We start from the raw sequence: 18,788 nt of genomic DNA, 5'->3' as shown, positions 1-18,788 counted from the left end.
TAATTTTGCCATTAAATGGCTTCAGTGTATCATTTGGTAAAATTCATATAAATTTATACTGTATTCAATCTTGCTCAACAGACCCAAGTTAATGAAGGTGAGGTTGCAATGTTAAAAGTTTGTGGTTCAGCTGATGGGAAGGAAACTATCAGGGGGGAAAATGCCAAGTCATTAGGACTATAGAGCACTGGGAAGGGGTCAGGATAAGGATTTGGGATGGGATGGGGGGGGGGGGGAGGAATGGTGCCCAACCATTTGGATGGTCTGGGATTGAACGCCGACCTGCATGAAGCGAGACCGTCGCTCTACCGTCCAGCCCAAGTGGTTGGACAAGGTGGTTCAGGTGAGATGCTGTTGATTTTGAATAGTATTATGGGCTGACATATTACTCTTGATCTCTACAAAATGTCACTCTTCTCCCATTGTCTCTGTACAGTATTTTACTTTTGTTCGTTATCTTGTTCTTGCAAGTTTTCCAATCTTTTTGTTTCTTTGGGAGAGGTGCCTAATGGTGGCTTTGGTGCTTGTTGCCTGGCAATCTCCACCCAATTCAATCCAAGCCAGGTCCTTGCAAAGCATATGTAAGCCTACCGGGGACCAGAGGCCTAAATCTGGCACCCTCTACAGAGGTGCGAGGGATCATAGATCACCCTAACCAAGAAAAGGCTACCAGAAAGGTTGTCAAGAAAGACCACCAGAAAGGTAGTCAAGAAAGGCCACCAGAAAATGAGTAAACATGGCAGAAAGGTAAATAAACCATAGGGATGGGCAGCAAAGCCCAGAGATTCACAAACTGCTTCCTGGTGAAGTAATTTCACCTTAGTTATGCTTGTGCACCTCCAGGGGACTGTACACCTTTCTCCTCAAACTACCAATCTTAAACCTTTGGTCATAATGCCTGGCACCTAAATTAATCATGTTTGAATTAATCTTTGCACTGTGTTCACTGTTATGCTCTTCCTGCTCCAGTGCCCTGTGGAGCTTGATTCTACTCTGGCCATTCCCCCAATCCCATTTCTGGGGTATCCATGGCCAGGGAAGATCTTGAGTTTGATAACTGTGTGCCTTTTCTCCCTGATTGGTTATTGGTTTGGTTCCTCTGAGGAAGGATATATATTTAGATTAATGTGGAGATTATGTTGCATCCCTCTGTTATTTGATATGGATTCCTTTGTGGCTTCCTCCTGTCTGCATTTCTGGTTTTGAGTATTTCCTAGTCAAGTGTGTAGGTTTCCAAATTGCCATCTATTGCCTTCTGCGGTGAGATCAGCCCTTTCAGTTCCTCGTTTAGGATCAGGACCTTGCATCTTTGATATGTCGGACATCTTTTGAATTTGGGTTAGCTATTTCTTATTAATTACCATATGAATTTCCTGATTTGTTCTGGGTTCCAGGTAACCTTTGTTTTCCTTGGGGGTATGGCATGGCTTTCTTATACTGTACTGTATCTGAATGCTTGTGTGGCGTGAGGGCCAATTCGACTTGTCGCGATTTTTTTTTTTTTATGGTGCTGCCTTGGCACTGTGTAAGTTTTGCATGTTTGTGCTGTCCTTGCCCAGGATGTGGGTATGTGGCAACCCCTTGTTCAGTTTTCTCTTTCTGGGCCTGCTGTTGCCGAAGATTAGCAGTCTGTGACAGCAGGACTGCTTCATATCTTGAAGATATCTTCTTCATATCTTGCGCAGTACTCCCACACACACACAGCTGTGGTGAACAGTTCCCCAATAGTTACTCACCCCAGCTAAATATGTATTGAGTGGTTTAAGGGCTAAGGACCAGTCAAAGAAAAACCACTTCAGTCCAAGATTGTCAGGATGACAACTTCGTGGATTGAACGAAGTGGCTCAACATGATTCGTGCTTTCATTTTCAGGTTCATTTATAAATAGTTAATCCCAAGGTCCCCTTCTAGGTCTCGCTCCCGTTCTCGTTCTCGCTCGTGTGATCGTCGACGTGACAGGGATGACTGGGGTTCACGTGGAGGATGGAGTTCTGCTGGTGGTGGACGACCATCGTTGAAAGGAAGGCAGCCAGGTGAGCGTCTTCGGAAACCGAGATGGGACCTTTCCAGACTGACTCCCTTTGAGAAAAACTTCTATCACCCTACACCTACAGTACTCAATCGCCCAGCTTATGAAGTTGAAAAATATAGGCAAGTAAAATTTGATTTTAAAGTGGATTGTTATTAATTTGTGTTAGGCTTAATAGAACTTATTTACTGCTAGGTAAATATGTACTCTAGGTAAATAGGTACCTAGTTGTACTCACCTAGTTGTGCTTGTAAGGGTTGAGCTCTGGCTCTTTTGCCTCTCAACTAGTGTACAGATTCCTTAGCCTATGGGACTCTATCAAATCTACAGTTGAAACTGTGTATGGAGTTTGCCTCCCACATCACTACTAAATGCATTCCATTTGTTAACTACTGACACTGAAAAAATTCTTTCTAATGTCTCTGTGGCTCATCTGGGTCCCCATGTTCATGTTCCGCCCATGCTAAAGAGTTTGTCTTTGTTCACCCTGTTAATTTCCCTGATAATTTCATAGGTGGTTATCATGTCTCTTCTTGCTCCTCTGTTTTCCAGGGATGTGAGGTTCAGCTCCCTTAGCCTTTCCTCATAGCTCATACCTCTCATTTCTGGGACCAGTCTGGTGGCATACCTCCTGAATCTTCTCTTAACTTTGTCTTGTGTTTAACTAGGTATGGACTCCAGGCTAGAGCTACATACTCTAGGAGTATGCCTGGCATACTCCGCCTGGCATTCAAACCAGTGATTCCCAAGTGTTAGTCAAACGAACCCAACTTTTCTACCAATATCCCTTGTGTGTACTGGGTATATGTGTGTGTAAATCCAAGCTCTTAGTTTATCCCATTTTTGATGTAATACCCTTTTCTGGAACATACCTGGAAAGGGTTTCGGGAGATCTTTTACGCCCCGATCCCGGCCTGGGGCCAGACTCAACTACTCGACTGTGATGGTGTGGGAAAATTATCTTGTAGTCACCCAGGGTCCGATTTCCACATGAAGTGACCCTATTGGTGGATTAATACCAAGAGATGAACAAATCCACAAGGGCCGTGACGAGGATTCGAACCTGCGTCTGGGAGCATCTCAGACACTGCCTTAATCGACTGAGCTACGACAGGGTAAAAGAGTTGAAACCGAAGTTCTACTGAACTTACTGGATCCCGTAGCCTCTCCGAGGCACAAACCAGGGTTTTACACAATTTCCCCTGCACACGAGCTGTGTCAATAGGCCGTTCTCCCTCTTTGCCCTTACATCATTACACACAGAGATCACACTAACGTGATGCATCAAATGAACAAATCCACAAGATCTCTTTTACCCTGTCGTAGCTCAGTCGATTAAGGCAGTGTCTGGGATGCTCTCGGATGCAGGTTCGAATCCTCGTCATGGCCCTTGTGGATTTGTTCATTTGATGCATCACGTTAGTGTGATCTCTGTGTGTAATGCCAAGAGATGTCGACAGTCTGCATGATACTACAATACCTAGTTGCTGATTCTGGCCAGACCCTTCCTTGTGTGACCCTTGCTGTGACATTCTTAACATTCCTAGAATATATTCCATTTTTCAAGGTTTTATTTATAGTCTTGCTCAAAGATCACAACTTGATTTTTGCACTCATTCACTAATTCCTCAATTTCTGAATTTTGTCTTTCACCTCTTTTTCTTGAAGGTACAGGCATACCTCAGAATGCGAGTTTAATCCGTTCCTGGAGACGCCTCGCCTTCCGAAAACTCGCATTCCGAAGTTAATTTCCCCATAAGAAATAAAGGGAAATGAATTAATCCGTTCCTGACTACCCCAAAAACCCCACATCAAACTAAATTTTTATACCTAATTCATCTAAATAAACCTACAAAAGTATGTTCCAGTTATTACTTACCTTACTGTCGAGTGCTGTAGGCGTATGGAAGATGGTGAGGAGGGGGGAGGAGGAGAGGAGTTAGTGTTTGGAAGGGGAGTCCCCTTCCATAATCACATCAGGCAGTGAGGACCTTTCTGGTGTGCTCTCCCTGGGACGTTTAACCTGAGTGCCACTAGGTCCTGGTTGAGGTTCACTGCTCGATTTCTTCACCAAATATTTGTCCATGAAAGCTTGCTTTTCCCTTCTTCGCAAGCTCTCTCTGTAGTAAGGCATCACAGTGTCATTGAAAAGATTAAGACAACGGCCTACTACAGTTTTGTCTGGGTGAGTGTGTTCAATAGTTGTTTGAATCTCTTCCCACATCTGACACACCTTCTTCATTACTGCAGAAGGGACATTCGCTGGTGCTGTTGCCACCACCTCCTCCTCCACTGCAGAATCATTCGCTGCTGTGTTGGCTTCCTGTTCCTGTTGAAGGGCTAGGAGTTCTTCGGTGGTCAGTTCTTCGTTGTGTTCTTCCACCAACTCCTCCACATCATCACCATCCAATTCCAAGCCCATTTTCTGGCCTAGACTAACAATTTCCTCAACAATAGGCGCATCATTTATAGGCTCAAACCCCTCAAAGTCTAGTTCTCTCACACCTTCAGGCCACAATTTTCTCCAGCCAGAGATCAGGGTTCTTTGAGTCACTTCTTGCCAGGCTTTGTCAACGAGTTTTAAAGCACTAAAAATGTTAAAATGCTCTCTCCAGAACTCTTTGAGGGTGAGGTTTGTGGCTTCAGTCACTTCAAAACATTTCTGGAAAAGTGCCCTTTCATACAGTTTCTTAAAATTCGCTATGATTTTCTGGTCCATAGGCTGAATTAGAGGAGTGGTGTTAGGAGGAAGGAATTTAACTGTGAGGAATTTATTGCATTGAGGCATCAAATCATCTTCCAAGCCTGGAGGATGAGCAGGAGCATTGTCAAGGAGAAGCACGGCTCTGAGTGGCAATTGTTTCTCCTGCAGATATTTTTCTATGGCAAGGCACAGCACTTCATTCACCCACTCCGAAAAAATAAGCCTAGTCACCCATGCTTTTTTATTAGACTTCCACATCACAGACAAACGGGTTTTCTGCACATTATACTGTTTGAAAACCCTTGGATTTTCAGAATGATACACTAGCAAGGGTTTAATTTTTAAATCGCCACTCGCATTGGAACACAGCACAAGCGTAAACCTATCTTTCATAGGCTTGTGTCCAGGCAAGGATTTTTCCTCCTTGGTAATGTATGTCCTCTTAGGCATTCTTTTCCAAAACAGTCCTGTTTCGTCACAATTAAACACTTGTTGCGGTAGGTATCCCTCAGCCTCTGCAAACTCTTTAAATTCGTCAATAAATCGTCCAGCGGCTGGTTTGTCTGAGCTGGCTGCCTCCCCATGCCTTGTAACACTATGGATACCACTTCTCTTTCTAAATTTTTCAAACCAGCCCCTGCTTGCCTTAAACTCTTTCTTTTCTGCATCACTCGTTGCAGGGGTCTTCTTTAGAAGGTCTTCGTGCAACACCCTGGCTTTCTCAGAAATAATGGCCTCCGAAACACTATCACCCCTCAACTCCTTGTCGTGTATCCAAATTAATAACAACTTTTCCACTTCAAGTATTTGTGGTCTTTGTGTCGTTAATGTTCTTACTCCTTTTGCCACATTAGCACTCATAATCTTATTTTTCTTCTTAAGTATAGTGCATATTGTTGATGTCGCTTTGTTGTACTGCCTACAAAGATCAACAACACGTGTACCGTTCTCATGCTTTCGAATGATCTCTTGTTTCTGCTCTATTGTCATCCTCACATGAGCTTTCTGGCCTTTATCCTTACCACTGGCTTTCTTGGGACTCATGGTGAGATATATAATAACAAATTGTATAGACAAATCACCAAAAATCCAACAAAACACTGAAAATTCACGACAAGAATTGATGTGGGGGTAGTCACTGCGCGCGAGACAATGGTGAACTGAGGGGCAGCGGGGCAGAGGGGCGACGATCGCCGAACGACCACGCGCTAGGTCGGCTGTACGCGTATCAACAAACTCGCGTTCAAACTCGACTCCCGAAGTAACCATCGCCTTCCGAGACAAATTTTTGGAGTAAATACACCTCGCCTTCCGAAAATCTCGCATACAGGGACAATCGCATTCCGAGGTACCACTGTACCATCAACCTTTTACCATATCCTCTGATCTTGCATATCATTATCATTTGATAAGAAATATTCAGACAATTCCTGTCATTGCCTTTACACACGCATGCTACTCTCCACAAAATAGTTAATTAGGCTCATGTATCCAATCATCATCTATCATGTATTTTATATTTATGTATATTCCTAAGTTTAATACATGTACACGTATTTATTAGATAACTTTCATAATTAGATCTACAGCTGTTGCCATTTATTTTCTTCATGTAATTCTCCTATTTTTTTGGAAAGTCCATTACAATTATATTAACTGATTTTTATTGTACTAAACTATAAACTACAGTACTGTCTCCACTCGATCATCCGGACTATATGGGAAGGACCCCCAGCCGGATTATCACATTTTTCGGATAATGGTACTTTTTCACCTACGAGTAAAAAAGTGACCATTTCCAACTATTTTTATACTACAAACAACATAATTTGAATTGCCTTGCCACATATTATTATTAAATATTCAACTAGAAACCTCAACTTACCTTGTTGGTGTTCGTCTTCTTGATTGATGCCACACATCTTGAAGTTAAAAATTCTTAACAATTTACGTAACCTATACTAACACAACACTAAAATTAACACTTAAAATTACTGTACAGTTCATTAAGCTAAGTTAGTTTTGACTGCCAGCTGCTGAAGCCTCACTGGTTGAGGGCATTTGGGTTGCCTGTGAGGCCTCACTTGTTGAAGGCGCTTGCTTGCACCTCACTTGTTGAAGCGCTTGCATGCCCTCACTTGTTGAAGGCGCTTGGCTTGCCTGTGATGCCTCACTTGTTGAAAGCACTTGGCTTGCCTGTAATGCCTCACTTGTTGAAGGCGCTTGGCTGCCTGTGACGCCTCACTGGTTGAACAACACGTAACTTGTCTTTAATTGCTAGGAGAACCTTCTTCCTCTTAACACCTCCAGAACGATTGATGCTGCTACGACATATTCTTGGCCAAAAATGTTCAGTTACTATGAAAATTAAGAAAGTTATTTAAAAAAAATATTTCACTAATGGCGCAGCACTGTGAGGCCCGCACTGGTTGAGGTGTATAACAGTGACTTGTCTTTAATTGTTAGGACAACTTTCTTCCTCTTAACACCTCCAGAACGATTGATTTTGCTACCAGACATTGTCTTGGCCAAAAATGTTCAAAGTTACTATGAAAATAAAAAAGTTATTTAAAAAAAATATTTCACTAATGGCGCAGCACTGTGTATAACACGAGGGACGGGAGCACATGGGTTGACCAGTGTTGGACGGGTCCACTTGGGGTGGGGCAGCTATAGCACGTTACGTAGGCCGCCAGGAGGAAAAAAATTCACAATATTTTTTAAGGAAACTTCAGCCTGTGCACATTGCTTTTAGGAAACTTATTTATTTGTTATTACATAATTACTAGTACTTATTTCATTTGTTTTTTGGCTATGATTAATTGTACTAAAATTAATGGTAATTCCTGTACCCAAATGGTCCCTCCCGACACTCACCACCCACCCACCCCACCCCACCCCCTCCTCCACCATGCGTTTAGAGCCACAGATGGGATTAATACGGTATGGCCGAATTTTCATCTGGCCAAACCAGCTTTTATCCGGTTCCTGTGGCCATTTTGGCCGGATATTGTGATAACTTTATCTGATCACGATTTTGGCCGTATAAGGGCGTTTTCCGGATGTTTGAATCCCGGATAATTGCGGGGTTACAGTACAACAAAAGCTCACTCCTGTTATAAAAGTGTCTGGTGGACATGTCTTCCAACATGCTTTCACCGTTGGATTAACCCTCAAATATCGCACCAATTTTTAGGTTGATTTCCAGGTGCACATGAAATTTCAAATTTTGTTTTCCATTCTTGCAGTAATAATAACCGTTTGTTATTATTATTACAAGTACCAGTACTGGTTGTGCAATGATACGACCAAGCTGTGATGTGGTACGACCATTGCCTTGGTACGACCAAGGCAATGCCTTGGTCGTACCACATCACACACACATCCTTCCTGTGATTTCATTAGAAACCTAGTCTACTACATAGGAAACTTGTGTCTTTTACTACAAACCAACGATGGTCCAGTGGTAGAGTATGTGGCTGGCAATACCTGGTTGATGGGGTTCTGGGAGTTGTTCTACTCCCCAAGCCCAGCCCAAGGCCAGACTTGACTTGTGAGAGTTTGGTCCACCAGGCTGTTGCTTGGAGCGGCCCGCAGGCCCACATACCCACCACGGCCCGGTTGGTCTGGCACTCCTTGAAGGAAACAATCTAGTTTCCTCTTGAAGATGTCCACGGTTGTTCCTGTAATATTTCTGATGCTCGCTGGTAGGACGTTGAACAACCGTGGACCTCTGATGTTCATACAGTGTTCTCTGATTGTGCCCATGGCACCTCTGCTCTTCACTGGTTCTATTCTGCATTTTCTTCCATGTCATTCATTCCAGTACGTTGTTATTTTACTGTGTAGATTTGGGACCTGTCCCTCCAGTATTTTCCATGTGTATATTATTTGGTATCTCTCTCGTCTCCTTTCTAGTGAGTACATTTGGAGAGCTTTGAGACGATCCCAACAATTTAGGTGCTTTATCTCGTCTATGCGTGCCGTATATGTTCTCTGTATTCCCTCAATTTCAGCAATCTCAACTGCTCTGAAGGGGAAAGTGAGTACTGAGCAGTACTCAAGACGGGACAACACAAGTGATTTGAAGAGTACAACCATTGTGATGGGATCTCTGGACTTGAAGGTTCTCGCAATCCATCCTATCATTTTTCTGGCTGACGCAATACTTGCTTGGTTATGCTCCCTAAACATTAGGTCGTCGGACATCATTATTCCCAAATCCTTGACATGCTGTTTTCCTACTATGGGCAGATTCGATTGTGTTTTGTACCCTGTATTATGTTTAAGATCCTCATTTTTGCCGTATCTGAGTACCTGGAATTTATCACTGTTAAACATCATGTTACTTTCTGCTGATTTTCTACTCGATTTTACTTGATTGACTGTTACTCATTGTGTTCTGTTCAACAGGAAATTGAGTATCCAGCGTCCTACTTTACCAGTTACACCCATTGACCTCATTTTGTGTGCAATCACTCTATGGTCACATTTGTCGAATGCCTTTGCAAAATCTGTGTATATCTGCATTATGTTTTTCCTCTAATGCCTCAGTGATTTTGTAATAGTGGTCAAGCAGCTGTGAGAGGCATGATCTTCCTGCTCTAAATCCATGTTAGCCTGGATTGTGGAGGACATTGGTTTCCATGAATCTAGTGACCTGACTCCTGATCTCTCTCTCAAATACTTTTATTATGTGGGACGTTAGTGCAACTGGTCTATAATTCTTTGCCAATGCTTTGCTACCACCCTTGTGTAGAGGGGCAATGTCTGCTGCTTTAAGCGCATCTGGTATCTCTCCCGTGTCCAAGCTCTTCCTCCACACTATACTGAGTGCCTGTGCTACTGGCACTTTGCATTTCTTTGTAAATATTGAATTCCATGAGTCTGGACCCGGGGCTAAGTGCATTGGCATATTGTCAATTTCTCTTTCAAAATCTGCCACGCTCGTGTTGATATCAGTTATATTTACAGGTGTTTGAGTATCATTCATAAAGAAAATATCAGAATCTTCCACTTTCATGCTGAGGATTTCACTAATTTCTTTGTCATCCTCAGTGTATGAACCTTCACTAATACGAATAGGTCCAATACTGGCAGTGGTTTTCGCTTTTGATTTAGCATATTTGAAGAAATATTTTGGGTTTTTCTTTATTTCTTGAATTGCTTTCTGTTCTAGTTGCCTTTCTTCAGTCTCTGTTCGATTTCTTCAATCTCCTTGTTTAAATTATTTCTTCTTTGTATGGAGAGTCGTGTCTGCTTAAGCATTTCTGTTAATTTCTTCCTCCTTTTGTAATGTCGTCTGTGTTATCTTTCTACATTGGACCTCTTTCTGGCTTTCCTCAAAGGAACATGTTTCAGACAGACTTCATATGCTAGGCAATGCCAAGATCTTAGGTTTGCGCCACCTCAAAGCCCTAGTAGATTTTCTCATTTATATATATATCACGTAAATGTGATCTCTGTGTTTCTGAAGTTGGTGCGTAAGGTGTAGGACCACACTGGCCTTCCACCCGAGTGGTTGTGGATCATGTGTAAACACTGGGACTGGCTTTCAGTAGGGGCCTCCAGACTTACTGTGATTTCAGTAGAAATCTGATTGTATGCCTTGCAAATGTCGTGACCTGAGAAGGTTGGAGCTTATGGAACCTCCAAAGAGAGCTCTAGTTGCTGCACCAGACTGTTACTTGCGTACAGGTAGACAACACCCCCCCCAACCACTCTCTGCCGGAACAGACAACCGACCTCGGCAGCCATGTTCCTGCTACCGTCGGTCGACCAGCAATGAACTCTGGAGTGCTTGAATTTTTCTCAGGAGATCACCCTGTACGCCTCTTGATCTTGGAGAGAGGTTCAGCGTCACATATCTAGGGGTGCGGCTCCAACACTGGCCTCGTTGTCCTGTGCACACACACTACTTGAGCTGCCGTGACTCTCCGATCTCTCCTTGTTTGGAATGATCTCCTCAATCCCCTCTTTTTGTGAATTAGTATTTTCTGTCACTCTGTTCACAGCTGTGTCCCGCCTCCCCCGTCCCCCCTCCACCCCCTACCTGTAGTCCCTTCCTCCCTCCAACCCCTCCCCTCCCCCTCCCTCTGCTCACAAGGCTTCTCCTAGTTCTGACTTGAGCACTTTAAGTCATCCTCGGGCTTCATACATAAACGCCCGACTGGTTCTCTCCTCTTGATGGAGCATACAACTAGGAGTTCTTCCTTTACTGCCAGGGGTATAATCACAGTACAACCTCCTCTCACAACCTCTGCTGTTCAAATGAGGTCGTGACATCCACAGTGAGCCTCGTACCTTGTCAGCAAAATCTCGACATCTCATGTCATGTCACTTATTTATATGTTCATCCTCTGCCCATGCTTTTAAACTATTCATTAACATTTGCCAAGTATTTAATATATATTCACATATACATTTCCTTTGACCTCTCAATTGGGTCTAGTTGGTCGAATAATTCTCATAGCGGTAGATTCGTTCTTCAGGCTACCTGGGGTCATAACACAAGTCAGTGGTGGTCTAGTGGTAAAGTATGGGGGCTAGCAATGCCTTGGTCGTAGGTTCGTGCCACCTTACAGCCCTAGTGTATTTTCTCAATAATAATAATAATACAGTAATAAGAAGAAATACATTTATGTGTTGAAATGCCCTTCATTCTCAAATGTTTGAACGACTTAATTTTTTTATGTAATTCTTTTGCTCTCAATGGATATTTCATACAGGAATGAGAAGGAAATTACACTACGTGGCAAGAACATCCCAAACCCCATCCAGTACTTTAGCGATTATAATTTTCCGGACTATGTTATGGCAGAAATCAGAAGACTAGGCTATGAACAACCAACACCAGTTCAAGGTCAAGGGTGGCCTATTGCACTTCAGGGAAGGGACTTTGTTGGTATTGCCCAGGTGAGAATATTTTGTATAAAATTGTCCTTCAATAAAATGATAGGAATTTTTCATATACTGTATAAATACTGTCTGTGATAAAGAATGTATTCATTCCCAATTCATTTAATTTCAGACTGGTTCTGGCAAAACGTTAGGATACATCCTGCCAGCAATTGTGCATATAAACAACCAACCATATTTGGAGCGAGGCGATGGTCCAATTTCACTCATCCTAGCCCCCACCAGAGAACTTGCCCAGCAGATACTAACAGTTGCACAGGACTATGGGGCATCCTCAAAGATCCGGTCCACATGTGTATTTGGAGGTGCACCCAAGGGACCACAAATTCGTGATCTTGAAAGAGGGGTTGAGGTAAGTGTTTTACAAGGCCATTGTACGTTATGTCACTGGGGGTTACCTTGCGATGCTTTCTGGGATCAATGTGCCCGCGGCCTGGTTCCTGACCAGGCATCCTGGTTGCTGGACTGGTCAACCAGGCTGCTATATGCGGCTGCTGGCAGCCTGATGTATGAATCACAGCCTGGTTGATCAGGTATCCTTTGGAGGTGTTTATCAAGTTCTCTCTTGAACATTGTGTTGGATCTGCCAGTTATGCCCATTATGTGTAGTGGAAGCATGTTGAACAGCCTCGGGCCTCTGATGTTGAGTTCTCTCTTGAGTATCTATTGCACCTCTGCTTTTCAATGGGAGTATTCTGCACATCCTGCCATGCATTTTGCTCTCGTGTGATGTTATTTCTATGTGCAGATTTGGGACCAGCCCCTCTAATATTTTTCCACATGTAAATTATTATGTATCTCTGCCGCCTGCATTCTCGAGAATACAGATTTAGGCATTTTAGGCGGTCCCAATAGTTTAGATTAGGCCTCTGATGCTGAGTGGATGCTGAGTAGATGTTTTATTGAGTGGATTCTAGCAGTATAGGATCTCTGCATGCTCTCCAGGTCAGCAAGTTCTCCACCTTTGAAAGGGGCTGTCATTGTGCAACAGCATTCCACTCTAGAGAGCTCTAGTGACTTGAAAAGTATCATTGGTATAGGTATAGTGTCTCAAGTTTGAAAGGTTTTGTTATCCAGTCTTCCAACATGAGTACACCCAAATCATTTACAATGCTTTTTCATTCTGTATGATATGATTTGACTGTATTTTGTATGTGGTTTCCATGTTTATGCTTTAATTTTTTCCGTAGCGCAGGAGCTGGAACTTACTGTATCTTCATTAAATACCATATTATTTTCTGTAGCCCATTGAAAGACCTGATTTACATCTGATTGGAGGTTTGCTGTGCTCTCTATGTTGTCTACTCTCAACAAAATCCTAGTGTCATCTGCAAAGGATGATACGGTACTATAGATTATGTCCTTGTCTGTGTCCGATATGAGGATGAGAAAAAGTACTGGAGCAAACACAGTACCCTGGGGGACTGAGCACCTCACGGTTGAATGGTCCTGATTCTATTTTGTTCACTATTACACATTGGGTTCTGTTAGTCAGGAAATTGTAGATACATCTGCCTATTTTTCCAGTAATTCCTCTTGAACACATTTTGTGTGCAATAACACCATGGTCAGATTTGTCGAACACTTTTGTAAAATCTGCTTAAATTACATCACTGTTTTGCTAGTCTTCCATGGCATCAAAAGCCGTGTCATAGTGGTTCAGCAACTGTGATAGGCAAGAGCGCCCTGTTCTGAAACAATGTAGTCAAGGGTTATGGAGATGCTGTGATTCCACATATTTTGTGATCTTACCTATTAGCTTTCTTTCAATGATTTTTTATGAAGTGTGATGTTAGTGCTATTGGTCTGGATTTTATTTTGCCTCTGTCTTATTTCCTACTTTATGCAGTGGTGCTATCTCTGCTGTTTTCAATATGTCAGGGATAATGCCAGTACTGTACTTAGGCTTTGTTTCCAAAGAATGTGTCTAAAGGGCCTGCAGTACTGATTTTTTTCCAGTTCTTGAGGAATGTAGAGTTCCAAGTATCAGGGCCTGGTGCAGAGTGCATAGGCATACTGTCTATGGCTTCTTCAAAATCCAGTGGTGATAGGGTGACATATGATATATGATTTGATGTTGGTATCACATCGATGAGAAATTCATTTCGGTTATCAATCTTCAGTGTGTTTAGTGGCTTGCTGAAAAGTCTTACCGATTCCTCAGTATTTTACTAATTTCTTTGTTGTCATCTGTGAAGGTTCCATCTCCCTTTCACAGGGGCACGATACTAGATGTAGTTTTTGAGCTTGATTTTGCATAGAACAAATATTTTAGATTTCTCTCTTTCACTGATGGTCTTTTGCTCTTTGTCTCTCCTGGATTTTGTATAATTCCTGTAGCTTTAGTCTAATTGTTTCTATTTCTCTATCTAGCCTTCTTCGTCATTCTTGAGATAAGATGTGACTCAAGTTGTTCCGCAATTTATTTTCTTTGCTTATATAGGGAACGCCGTTCCCGTTCCAATCTGCATCTCTTCCTCCTTTTATCTACATACCCCTTCTTAGGGGTATGTGGTTTGAGCATATTTGAGTACAGCGGCGTGGCGACGTGTGATGTCATGCTTGTTTGCTCGTTTCTTTTAGGAGAGTTCTATCCACTTGTTCGGCTTTTGGTAGCAATATTTTCAACAGAATAGGGGTTTGTTTTGGGATGCTTACCTTTCTGGGTGCCTGACCCAATTGATGGCAGACACAGAATGCTTCCAACCACATGGGGGTTTCTATAGGCCATTGCTCCCCATGCCTCTCTGAGGGGGGGCCAGGTTCTGGCTCGTGGTCCCCGGTAGGCCCACAGAACTCCATACACATGACTGATGCCAAAGTCTGACATTAGCATATCAGCCTAGTAAGCTCCGGGGAGCCTCTGGGTCTCGCCCAGAAAATGGTGTTTCATTACATCACTGGAGGGGGAGCCCCAGACCCCCCCATGCTGGTGATCCAATCAGCAGTACTTGGCTGATGTAATACTGGCAGTTCGGGTGTCTGGCTTTTGGGGAGGTCTTTTGTTAGTCAATTCTGTGTTCTTGGTGGTACCCTCTGCTAGGCCCCCGAGAGTGGACACTTTCTGGGGTGTTCAGCTTTTAGAAGTTTGCTTGGTAGTTTCGGGCGCCGGTTTGCAGTACCCTGCCTGGGCTTCCCTTAACACTTTAACACACACCCACCGCGCCACCCCTCAACTATGCGATGTTGGTCCCAGCGTTTCACGGGAGCACCTGGTAATTCTGAAAAGTGTATACTCTTCTCAACTTTGTCACCTCAATTCTCGACTTATGAAATTAAATTTGGTATCATTGTGTTCGCAATAGAATTCTCTACAGCACTAAATGCATATAAACTCCAAAAGCCCGGCTGATTACCCGCAGCAAACAAAGAAAGTGCGAACGAGTTACCAAGGAGCGCGCAAAAGCGATAAAATGTGTTCACTCTTTTCGCTCTGGTCACCTCAATTTTCGTCCTAGGTCTTTCATTTTGGTATCAATTAGTTTGCAATAAAATTCTCTAGAGGAATATTAGCATATAAAATAAAAAACCTGGTCACGCTCCACCCGCCGACGAGTTGAAGACGGGCCACGCGTTAGCCGTGAGTGAGTGCCCAGGCGCCTTCCAGCTACACTCTCAATTCCTGCCCACATGTGTTTAGTGGAGTCCTTCCATATGTTGTGTAGTAGTTGTACATCACATAAGCATTGTAGATAGCCATTTGCACAAAATAGAAGGTAATTTTCCTCGTCCATTTGTGAGTTTTCCTTGTGAAATGATATTAGATACTTTGGTCAAAGTGATCAACACCTTTCATCTTTGTATTGTAGTCACAGATTGCATTCGGCTTATTGACAGTTACCTGCTGCACTGAGGTTGCTCCATCACGATAGGTGCGCATTTTAAAACCAGCCCAGATGAAAGTGTTAACGTGTCGCTGAGGCTAAGGGCCCTGGGAAACCCCGCGGGGACTCCGTGGTCTGTTGGATGTGACCCTCAAGTCCCTTCTCGCTGTGTGTGAGGTTGTTGGTTGCTCTATCCTTTTGTCTCAGGGTGACATTCACTAGTTGTGCCTCTGCCATGCTGCCTGTTGGGTCAGTGGTTCTTTTGACCCGGAGTCATGTGACGTTGTTGTTCGTGTGTGCTGTTCTCCCTCGCTTTTAATCATGATCTGGGGGTGCAGGCAGCAGCTACATTGAATACTGAGCTCTGTTGCTGCAACGCGATGTGTCGGTCGCTTCCCTGGATGCCCCAAAACTGCTGTTTTGGTTTTCAGGTCCCGGACTTGAGGGTGAGAGTTGCTTCGTCTTTGTGCTTTCCACCCTTCCTTCCCCTTTTGTTGTGCATCTGGTCTCCCGGCCATCCCTGGCTTCCGGCTCCAACCTGTGAGTGGGTTTAGGGGTGGGGCGGGGTCTGGTTGGTGTTGAGATTCGGGCAGTTTCAGGGGTGTCCCCTTCCGGGATGGCAGCGGAGGCATTCAAGCCTGTTCCTCCTGCCAATGCATATGGGTCTGACCCTTCCTTAGTGATTTTTTGGCTGCCCTAGCTTTTTCTTGTGAGGCCAGCCGGGGCTTTGGAGGGGATGGCTCGGCTCCGGGTCCTCGGGAGGGGTTGACTTGTGGGCTTTGGACCCCATTGGACCCCATCTGGATTTTTTGTTCCCTTGGAGCAGGGCTTGTTGTTACATGGAGAGGGGTTATCTTTCATTCCCTCCAGGTACGATTTGGATTTGGCGTCAACCCCTCCCCGGATTTGGTTCCGTGTTCCTGTAGCTTCCTTGGTCCGTCTTCCAGAGGTTTTTGGCTTCCCATGCCCCTTCTCATGTGGTGCGGGTAGCCCTTGCGGCTTACCTCTTGCGCGACCTGGATTATGCTTTCGTGTACTGTATGGACCTCTGTCGGTACTCGAATCGTTATGAGTTCTGGAGTTGTCCTGCTTGGCAGACTGCCCACTCTTTTCATTGGATGCTATGCTCATGTTCTGCGCACTTGTGTGGGGGAAGGCTCCAATGGTATTGCAGGTTCCTGGGGGGGCGACTTTGAGCATCTCCATGCGTCTTGTTTACCCCTACCCTTCCGCGGGATGTTGGATGTGGTGCAGCTTCATGTGCAGGTTCCTTCCCTTTTGGCTGCCTTGGTCACAGAGGACTTGCATACTCATGGCCTGCTAGCTTTGGCGCTGCATTTCTTCACCCTCGAGCTGTTATCGGATTGGTTTGGGTTAGATGTAGAGGTGCTTGGGGCCGCCTCTGGGTTTGGTGCGTTGCCGTCGCAATGTGTGCGTCGTCTGCATTGTTGACACCATTTGTGCCGCTCCTGTGGGATGCGGTTTTGTAATTTTTTGCTTCACGGCTCACATGTCAGCTGGCAGTGCTTGCTTCTTCCTTGGTTTTGCTTAGGCCCTGGCACTTGGTTGTCTTTGCCTTTTTTGTCCGCTGCCGTTTGCAGAGTCTGCGGTTGTGCAGTATCTGCAGGCGGCTTTGGCTAGTTGCCATCCTATGTTCGTCTTGTTGGTTCTCCAAGAGGGTGGGGGAGGGCTTGTAGGGCCTTCCCGTATGGGTTATGCCAGGGCTCAGGGTTCCTCTCACTGTGGGGGGTCAGTGGTGCCTGCTTCAGGGCGGGCGCTGCCTTCGCCTCCATTTTCTGGTCAGCGCGGGAATCGCCCTGAGCACTGCTTGGGTTCAGGGCAACACACTCGTCAGTTGCTTTTTCGCAGTTTGTCCCCTTTCTGGGTGCCAGACCTGGTCGATGGCAGACAAAAAATGCTTCCAACCACATGGGGGTTTCTATAGGCCATTGCTCCTTGCGCCTCTGTAAGGGGGGCCAGGTTCTGGCTCGTAGTTCCATGGGAATGTAGTTCCCATGCACTTTGACTAATGCTAGAAAGCTAAGTTACATATCAGCCTGGATAACTCCGGGAAGCCTCTGGGTCTCGCCCAGAAAATGGCGTTTCATTACATTTAACGCTGGTTTTTTTAGTTTATTTCCAATTTTCCATATATTTTATATCCAAATGTATTTCCATTCTGAGGAAAAATAATTTGTGTAATTTTATTTTTTGTGCATGTGTAGACCTGTGTATGTATCCAGTGGCACTTAACACTTTCGCTCGGTAACAACTCGGCATTGCGTCGTTTTTTTAATAGACGCATTTCCAATAACGACACAGCATTGCGTCGGCGGTGACGGCAAATTGGTGGCTGCTTCGGGAGGGGCGCGCCGTGGTTTTGGATATTATATGCATGTACTCCTGTAGGGAATTTCATTGTGAATACATTGATACCAAAATGAAAGATCTAGGACCAGAATTGAGGTAACAAAGTTGAAAACAGTATCCATTTTATTAGTACTCACTGGGATTACGCTCAGTCACTTTCTCTGTTTGCTGTGGGTGGTATGCCTAGCTTTTGGACTTTATATTTGCATATACTCCTGTAGGGAATTCTGTTGCGAACACAATGTTACCAAAATGAAAGACCTAGGATGAGAATTGAGATGTCCAAAGTGAAGAGTGTACACATTTTATTGCTCTTGCTTGCTTCTGGGTAATACGCTCTTACTTTCTCGCTAGGCTTTTGGGCTTTATATGCATTTAGTCTGGTAGAGAATTCTATTGCAAACACATTGATACCAAATTTGAAAAACCTAGGACGAAAAATGAGATGACAAAGTGGAAAAGAGAATACACTGTTCAGTATTACCGTGCGCTCTAATGTAATGAGAGGTGCCTTGGGGTGGCGCAGTGTTCTCTTTTTGGGCCACTTTCATCTTGTCGGCAGGTGGAGCGCCCCGCGTTTTTTTTTTACTTTATATGCATGTACTCCTGTTGGGAATTCTATTGCGAACACAATGATAGCAAAATGAAAGCCCTAGGACGGGAATTGAGGTGACAAAAGTGAAAAGAGTGTACACATTTTATCGCTCTTGGGCTCTCCCAGGTAACACGCACTCACTTTCTCTGTTTGTTGTGGATGGTACGCCGGGCTTTTGGGCTTTATGTGCCTTTAGTCCTGTAGAGAATTCTATTGCGAACACATTGATATCAAATTGAAAAACCTTGAACGAGAATTGAGGGGACAAAGTTGAAAAGGGATCACGTTCACTTTAAAGAATAACCGCGCGCTCCCGTGAAAAGCTGAGGCCCACCCGGGGTAGTGCAG

General features: G+C 44.2%; 1 protein-coding gene across 7 annotated transcripts in view; it reads left to right on the top strand.

Moving 5' to 3' along the window:
• The window catches only part of LOC123766410 (probable ATP-dependent RNA helicase DDX17), a 34,287-nt gene that overhangs the window by 8,137 nt on the left and 7,362 nt on the right, over positions 1-18,788 (top strand). For 5 of the 7 annotated variants that reach the window (XM_045755492.2, XM_045755488.2, XM_045755487.2 and 2 more), the window contains 3 exons: positions 1,912-2,151; positions 11,462-11,648; positions 11,764-12,003. In XM_045755492.2, the coding sequence (XP_045611448.1) occupies positions 1,912-2,151; positions 11,462-11,648; positions 11,764-12,003 (667 nt within the window). The remainder of the gene's footprint in view (positions 1-1,911; positions 2,152-11,461; positions 11,649-11,763; positions 12,004-18,788) is intronic. The other 2 variants (XM_045755491.2, XM_045755489.2) reach the window with 1 other exon arrangement.

Source organism: Procambarus clarkii, chromosome 62 (genome assembly GCF_040958095.1).
Source record: "Procambarus clarkii isolate CNS0578487 chromosome 62, FALCON_Pclarkii_2.0, whole genome shotgun sequence".
NCBI lineage: Eukaryota > Metazoa > Arthropoda > Malacostraca > Decapoda > Cambaridae > Procambarus > Procambarus clarkii.
The sequence above is the reverse complement of the archived record's forward strand: the minus strand, read 5'-3'. Positions and strand labels throughout refer to the sequence as shown.